Source organism: Gossypium raimondii, chromosome 6 (genome assembly GCF_025698545.1).
Source record: "Gossypium raimondii isolate GPD5lz chromosome 6, ASM2569854v1, whole genome shotgun sequence".
In the NCBI taxonomy this organism is placed as follows: Eukaryota; Viridiplantae; Streptophyta; class Magnoliopsida; order Malvales; family Malvaceae; genus Gossypium; species Gossypium raimondii.
In genome coordinates this window covers 52,918,466-52,927,261 of record NC_068570.1, presented here as the reverse complement: position 1 = coordinate 52,927,261, position 8,796 = coordinate 52,918,466, and the positions used below count along the sequence as shown (strand labels likewise).

At 34.3% G+C, this 8,796-nt stretch overlaps 1 protein-coding gene across 1 annotated transcript; it reads right to left on the bottom strand.

The window, feature by feature from the left end:
* Positions 1–247: 247 nt before the first annotated feature.
* LOC105773703 (very-long-chain aldehyde decarbonylase CER1) lies at positions 248–5,991 on the bottom strand. The gene is made up of 10 exons (XM_012595787.2): positions 5,735–5,991; positions 5,407–5,630; positions 5,095–5,327; positions 4,392–4,611; positions 1,826–2,201; positions 1,615–1,722; positions 1,276–1,476; positions 985–1,086; positions 719–892; positions 248–594 (listed from the first exon to the last, which is right to left on the bottom strand). The coding sequence occupies exons 1-10, from the start codon at positions 5,792–5,794 to the stop codon at positions 418–420; spliced, it is 1,875 nt and encodes a 624-aa protein (XP_012451241.1). The 5' UTR covers positions 5,795–5,991; the 3' UTR covers positions 248–417.
* Between the last annotated feature and the right edge of the window lie 2,805 nt (positions 5,992–8,796).

Here is an 8,796-nt window from a genome sequence, read left to right as displayed (position 1 = left end):
TTTTCAATTTTATTTAACAATTATCAGATGCTTATTTAACATGAATTCAAACTCCAATATTATATAAAAGAAATAAATCGATTTTAGCATCAAATTTATACCTGTCCCTATTGGACTATATCATCCCGTTAAGGGCCTAAAACATCATATTTATATAGATTATTGTGGCGAGTATTCGTGTTGGAAGGCCAACAAAATCAACATAATCAAAGAAAGCAATTATACAATCAACAATCCACAAACAGCCTAAAATTTTAAAGAGTATAATATATAATATATAGTTTAACTCTGAGAGCAACCTATGACCCGATAGAGTCACATGATGAATCCAGGATAAGGATAATGTTATTTAGGTAAATGCTTATACATTAAACATAGATATCAAGTAGATTAATTAGATAAATCGCCAAATATCTTCTAGGACTTTGACTGAGTTGGGACCTTTAGAGGCTGAAATCCATGCTTGAGACATGCTTCCCAAACTTTGTCAATGTTAGACATGGTGTAACCACATTCGTGCTCTTCCCATCCTTCCAGAGCATGCAGTATCCCAGCTATGCGCCATACGCTCATCACTCTCCTTGGCAACCAGTTCTATTACATGCATTCATATTGTCACTCTTTAATACATATATTATAACAAAGTAGAACAAAATTTTTTGAAACTTTTAAATAATTTCAGAGATAATGGGGCATGTAAGTAAGTTTCAAGGCCAACCTCGCAAGAATCCACATTCTCAAGGGCCGTCGGAGTCTGCATCGCTGGTGTTGTGTGATAGAAGCAGTCCTTGCGCAATTTTTTTGGTGGAAGTTGCGAAAAGGGAATAAATAGTGTTCCTTTATTTGCCTTTCTTTGCTCTTCTTCGGTCAAGTCATCTCCAACTAACCATACCTGCAACATATCAATAATTCATCATCACTTGTTAGCCATTTCAACTATTTTTATTTGCAAAGGACTAGGCTAGAGGCATAAGACTTTCTTACCTTGCAAGAGCTATAACTCTTAGAGGTAACCAATTTACCCTCAGATTTGGTGCCAAGTGACTTATCAAGCTTCTCATATTCATCCTCACGCAATACAGTGACCTACAATGAATTAAAATTAAAAATTATGATACCGTAAAAGAGGAAAATGATTCTGAAAACAACGCAATGGAGTTACAGCTTCAAATTTCCTTAGAGGAAAGTTAGACATAGTTGACAATTTGGAGAGCTAAGCACTGCCTGTTTCTGTGGCTAGCTAATTAATGAGTAAGCAATGGAATGGGATAGTACCTGAATGCCCTTTTGGCACAGGGCAAAGGCGACTGCAAAAGCAACTTTAGTCAAGTTGCCTCTAAGGAGTACTTGGGTTGTTCCCTTTGGTATGCTATTTAGAAGAACTGCAACTGCCAAGCTACTCCCATCCACTAACTTCACTTTCAACTGAGGATGCTTCTTCACATACACCTCACCGTACCTGTTTAGCTCTTCACCCTGCATTGTGTTCATTTTAGCATCATACTTTTATCTTTTCCGTTAAAAATTATTTTTACCTTTTTAAAAAAATTATTTTTAATGTAATTTTCCCGCAAGCATGGTGATTGATTTGTGGGAAGAGGGGGGAAAACTTGCCTGATTCATGAGGCCTAGACTCAACACACTAGCACCTTTTTCCTCAGCCTCTAATACAGCTTCCTCAATCATGTTATTGACGGATTCCTTTTGCCATTTCAAGCGGTACTGAAAATTAATTACAGCAATGTTAACAATTAACACTATACATGTCTACATGTTTTGTATTTGGTTGCACCAACTAGCAGTTGCGTTAATAAAGCTTCCTTACCTGTATTCCGTACTTGGGAATGGCCCATGTTTGTAATCTGAGCTGATGGAAGCGGTTCCTTTCAACAACAAAAGTTCGACAATAAATCCTGGTAAGCACCATGGACCACAATGTAACAGGCCAGAGCAACCACAAGTACCAAGCTGACGAGTAAGGTTTAGAGGCCAAGGAGGCAAATCCAAAGCGGAGATGATAGATGGATTCTGGTGTCGTTAAGTGCGTTAGATGCACCACGTTGGGCGTTTCCTCTTTTCTTTTGAGTGAATTTTCGTACAAGGTATCCGAAGATTTATCCATTGTATCATAGATATAATCGTAGAATGGCATGAATAATGAGTAGTTGGTTCTGAACTGTGTGTGATGCAGCGAGTGAAACCTGTCCAAATTATCATTATTTATTTGAATGTCAAATTACAAGTACTAAGTAGACATTTAAAAACTATTATACTATATATGCTTCGCTTTAAGACATGCTATGGCTCTAATGATGTAACTGCGTCTATGGCAATTAGTACTATTATCAGGGGAAACCGGAGTTGAATTCCCCAGGATTTTCAAAAATGGCTGGCCAAAGATGAATTGAGTGTGATGCAGAGTGAAACCTGTCTAAACTTTCATTATTTATTAATGTCAAGTAGACATGTAAAAACTATTGTGTGATATATGCTTAGCTTTTAAGACATTCTGTGGGTCTAATGATGTAACTGCGTCAATGGCAATTAGTACTATTATCGGGAAGACGGAGGTGAATTCCTCAAAGATTTGCTTTTCTACTTAAATAACCCGAAAAAATAATTAATTATGTAAATGACCTTAGTTAAAAAACAATCATCCAAATAACTTAAAATGAACATTAAAATTGAGTTGTGGGTAATAAATAACCAGCATCTACTAGTTTTTTGACACAATCATTGCTTAATGATTGTATCAGGTGGTAAAAGAATAATTTTTTGAATACTGGGGATTAGGTGGCCGGTAATCTTGTATTTTTTTCACCTCGTATCATACTAGAATACGTTTATACCAATATTTGAATAAAAAAGTTGGGTGCCAGCACATTGATGGTCAGCACCCCTTGATCAGATTAAAAAATATTTTTTAGGGGTGCTGGCACACCAATAGCCCGCACCCCTTTTAAAATTTTTTTAAAAAATTTGTACTGGGATACTGATAGTCAACACCCTTATACCAGATTTTTTTAAAAAAAATTGGGTGATGAGACAATGATGATCGATAATCAAATTTAATTAAAAATTAATTTAAATGAATAAATTTAAGTTTAAAAGAATAAAATTTAATTAAAAATAATTAAAGAAATAAACTAAGTAAAGAAATATTTCAAGAAATAAAAAAATTTAAAAAATAAACCATAGAATTTAATTAAAATATTAATATAAAGGAATAAATTTAAATTTAAAAGATTAAAATTTAATTAAAAAAGAATAATTAAAGAATAAAACTAAATAAAGAAATATTTAAAGAAACAAAAAAAAATTAAAAACTTGATTGGCCCTACAGGCTTGGGATCGATAAATGGCCAGCATCAAGCCTTAAGATGCGAGCCTAGCTTTTAAATGGTCGGCTTTTCAAAAAGCACCTAAAAAAAATTTTAATCTGATATTAGAGTACCGATTATAAGTGTGAGTTTGGATGAGCGGTACGTTTATCTGCAGTTAGTGTAAAAATAACAGTAGTGGTGAGATTAGATACTGTAGCAATACTATAACATGAGATAAAAAGTAAGTTAAACGAACTGTACCATACCCAATTATTCATCCAAATCTACCCTAAATATTTTAACACTTAAAAAAGAAATTAATTTAGTATAAGAATATCGGCATCATTGTCTCAACACTCAAAAAATTTAAAATTTTAAAATAATATTAATCATTATTATGTCAGCACTTAAAAAAATATTTTTAATTTAATAAATAGGTGCCGCTATCAATATGTTAGCACCCAAAAGAAATTTTAAAATATTGATATAAGCATATATCAATATGATACAGACATCAATCATCTAATCACCAACACCCGAAAATTAAATATAATCATTAGACAATAATTGTTTCACACCGTCATTTAAGTTTTCTTCTCGGGCGGAACATTAATTAAAGGCAGGTAAAGGACGAAAAACAGATGAGATATCTGTAGAGAACTGAGACCCTCTGTTGGAAAAAGCAGACAAGCTTTCAATACGAGAATAGATCAATTAATTTGTGGAGGTGCAAGTTGCACAAAGTGCAAAATGGTTGGAAAGATGGCTGACACGTATCCAGGTAGTAGTAAAATTTCCTAATTACGGGCTTAATTAGACAATATAAAATATCTACTTTCTACGCATTGTCATATATCATGTGATGTGAGTCAAACTTTGTCAGGTGAGACACAAGAACAAAAGCTATACATCTAACAGCAAGGCCCACGTGCCACAACCATGTCATACCTTTCTTTTCGGGTCATAAATTTTTGCCCCTTATTTTAGTTCGTTTGCAGGTAGTGCATTTGTGCAGTTCTCATAATCCCAAAGAAGGAATTTGATTTTTAAGAGAGAGAGGGGACGTACGATGGAGTGTACATTAGGTACTTGAGAGGAGGGAAAATGGAGAAGACCCAGTTGGGGATGAGCTCGAAGTTGCAATGCCCCATGTTGTTCATCAAGTCGATGTAAGTGATGTAGCCAGCAATGGCGATGATGGATCCAGTTCCAGTAAACACAACTGTCAACATTGGTATTGCGAACAGTGCAAAGTATACTATGTGTTCTGCAAATGGATGTATCACAGCTGCAACACGCACACTTATCATTCTTTATTATTCTTAACAAAAACTATACATTATATAATCAACTTACTAATTTTGTGATATATGCCCCAAGCAGTATAAAATTTGGTGATGATTCTATGTATTATTGTTTAAACTGTTTGTGAGCCCCAAAACTGAACAAAATGCCGTTTTAAATTTCAGTTCTAGTTCAATAAAATAATTAAGTAATGCTTCGCTTTTGTGTTGTCGGTCCCCACTGCCATTAAATAGTGCATTTCTATTTGATATAAGTAACATGATATAGCAAAGTCCAATGGGACAAGAAGACAGTGCCCTCCTTTCTAATCGGATTATTTTGTAACCCTGTTCTTTCTACGTAGAAATTAATTAAATAAAAAATAACAACACAACACAGACAGTCCATTACTATTTATGCCTTTCAGTATCATGTCAAACTAATAATAAAGAAGTGGATGGAGCAGAGAAGAGTCAAAGGTGCTTACAAGTGATAGGCTCAGTGACAATGGAGGAATGGTGATGAGAATGGTAACGAGAGTAAAGATAATGATGGTGCAGAGCTCTATGAAACCAGTAGTAAAGGAACTCCACAGGACCGACATGGAGCAACATGGTTATAATCACACCATCCGTTCTCCATAGGGGTAAGTGTGAAGCCCCGGGAGCGTATTTGTTAGCCAAAAAAAACAGGATTCCATTGAACAATATTTGATCATCCCTGCAATGTTCATGGTTAATAGTTAATAACCACTTTTTAAAATTAATTAATTTTCAGAAACAAATGTAACTCATATTACCAGTTCCTTTCCCTGTCGACTTGGTCAAATTCGATACCCTTGTCCACAATCCTGTTAGTGCCTTTGGCAGTTCGATAACGAGAAAGGCTAATCCATAGCTGGTTGTGCAACATTCTCCATAACATGAATGGGATTACCGAAAAGTTGGTCAGGTCCCATTCCTTTGGATCCTTAACCATAATCGAGTATATGGTCTCCGTAACCCAAGGACCCAGGATTATGTACTATAAAAATCCATCCAACAGCAATACATATATAAGTGCATGGAAATCCATGAGAGAATTAATATACAAAATAATCAAAAGCAGGAGGAAGGAGATCATCTTACCTTAAAGCTTCCAAGAGGTGTCCATGGCCAGTCTGTGAGAATTCCTGGTTTAGAAGCCATGGTTTGGTGAGCTAGCTGCAAATGGCTTTGGAAGGGAATTTTATTACTATTACGATGTTGAGTTGCTTTGTATGTGGAGGGAGGGATGGTATATATGGTGCATTCAAGCTGTACTGTAAACCTACAACCTTCACATTCGTCCACGTGATCGTCTTATTTCTTCATCCCAACCGATTAAGTCTGGCAAGAGTAGCCATAATACCAGACAAACATAAATATGTAAAAGATGTCTGGCACTTTGATATTTTTGGACGACTACTTTAATTCACGAATTTATTGTTCTCAACTGTTTCGGCTGGTTATGGTCCACTCCGTTGTATGAAAACCAAAACTATGTCCTTATTCACCCTTTATCTTCCTCCCTTTTAATACATTTTGAATTGAATATTACCTCGCTCTAACTGTGCCAGAAAATGTGCTGCCATGCAAATTCAGTGTTTAAGATTTAGGTTCCTCCAGTCACACGCTATCTCTACGTTTCACATTTTTGAGATGCTTAGCAGTTAAACTGGTTAAGCTGCCCAATGACTTTAACGTGCTTTTTTGCCTAGCTTATTTACTCCGCTAGGCTTCGTGTATCCCTATCGCACCAAACAAATTTAGCCCAAGCTATGTATGCAATATGCATAGTATTCTGCAGGCGGATAGCATATATCTATGATTGTTGAACAAAAAACAAGAGTAATATGCATATATAGAATATATATATAGGTAGTTTGGACTTAGCAAATCATTGAACCTCGGAGTTAACCGTTGATCTGATAGGATTACAGTTTATCACTAATTCAGCCTTTGATTAGACAACTAAATTTGCAAATCTTACATATATATATATATATATATATATAAAATCTATATTTATAATTTATTACAAATAAAAATTGGGAGAAATTTTAACGGAAATATCCTTTGTTATTTATTTTAATATTACAGGCATTAGAATAAATTTTTACTTTTACTTGTGAAAATTTGAATATTAAAAAATATTTTATTGAAGTTAAAAATTATACTTGTTATAACCTATTAAACTCAAGATCTCGCAAACTAGGCTTGAAAACTTAAAAACTAGAGTCGTCACTAACCATGCGAGTTAAGTTGGTCAGCCTAAAGTATCAAGACTAAACCTAAAATAAATTTAAGGAATAAATCCTAAAATTATATGACATGAACCCGATTAGGAGTTTAGAATTTGTTTCACGATCTGATTTGTCTGATTGTCTAAGTAAGTACTTTCTCTGAAAAATGGAAGTTAAGCTTAGAACTTGAAATGTATTTAAGGTATTGGAATGGAAGAATGGAATGGATAAAAATTGATAAAACGAAACTTGACCCAGAAATGAACCAACACTATAAAACAGTGTGACCTGATTTTTACAAAGCAAAGTTAAGTCTTAACAAGTTGGTTGTTTTAAGAAAGATCGCGACCTACTATCTATAATGAGATAAGAACCAACTATATAGGATGATCGCCACACTTCGGAAAGAGTTGAGAAAGGAAGTGATAAGATCGATTGATGAATGCCACAAAAAGGTAAGTTCTTGATAAATTTGATTTTAGTTCTGAAAAGAACAAATAGTATGAACTCGGTTTAAATTTCAAAGTTGATTGATTGAAAATTCATTTGATTAACCCTTACAAAGTGACATGACAGAACTACATATAAGTCTAGGTAAATGAGTAGTCTAACCGACCATTAAATGAAGTTTATAGATTGTACATGAACTCATGTAATACATGTATCTTTAAATTTCAAAGAATTCAGCTGAATGTTCAGGTGCTTTCCCTCTTGACGTGAATGTATGTTGAAGATTCATTGCATGTGTTTGAATGGTCATAAACCTTTGGTGTACATCCATGCACCGCTTGAATGCCATCCATGCATTTCTTTCAATTCAATGTATGCTTGAAAAATCACATTCCTTCCCTTTTGTCAACTTCATCTCCCTTTACTGTCTATGTATATAAGAATTCATTGAATCAACCAAATGGTTTCTAATACATCCCTCCATGTCACCCATGCATTTAATAGATACAGTGTTTGCTTAATGTAAACTCATGCATTCCCCTTGAACCGTACATGCATCCACCAAATTCAATGTTGAGCATTTAATTCGTACAAGCCCCCTTGGATGTACATGCATGATATGTGATCCAATGTATCTTGTCCATTCATAAATCTCAAAATTCATAAATTCTTATAAGCTAAAGAATGGACGTGCATGAATTTAGATGGGAATTACGAACAATCATAGATCTCCCTTGGTGGTTGGTCATATACCTGAAAAGCAATATAAATAGAATTCATCAACTTATTTGACAATTCACAAATAACAATCACTACTCAACGATACTATAGTTAAAATTCAAATATAATATAAATGAAAATATGCATGTTGTGAATTAAAACATAATAAACATGACACATGACATGTTAAAAACATGTAAATATTAAGTGAAGAACTTGAATGATGGATGTTTCATTTTGCACTTGGGCCCCTCGCGTTTGGGCCAGTCGCGATTCTTTCGAATCGAGCCAACACATGATGTGATCGAGATCATATCATACCCTTCCTTTTTTAAGCAGTTTGTCCTCAAATCAGGTCATTTGGTCGAGAAAAATCTTTAAAGATCACGGTCCTTGAAAGGGTACTCCTTGTGAGTTAATTGGAAGTAATTCCTCTCGAAACCCTAAAAATCAAACAAAGCTTTAAAAATTGAAAAGTTAAAAGCTCGTTTATTCACCCCTTCTTCGAAAGGATATTCCTCAACATTGTGACCTCCATCGACATAAAATAAATTAGACATGTAACAAATGAATACATAGTATTTTTTCGAGATCCTTTTCAAAAAATGAACATACAAACCAACTTCGGGATCAAAGACATAATTTTGCCTTACCATCTTAACATGAATCAAAAGCTTTCTTTCAAGAAATGACGAACAAATATTGAACCACAATATGCTATTCACACAATTGTTTAAAACAAAATTCTTACACTCG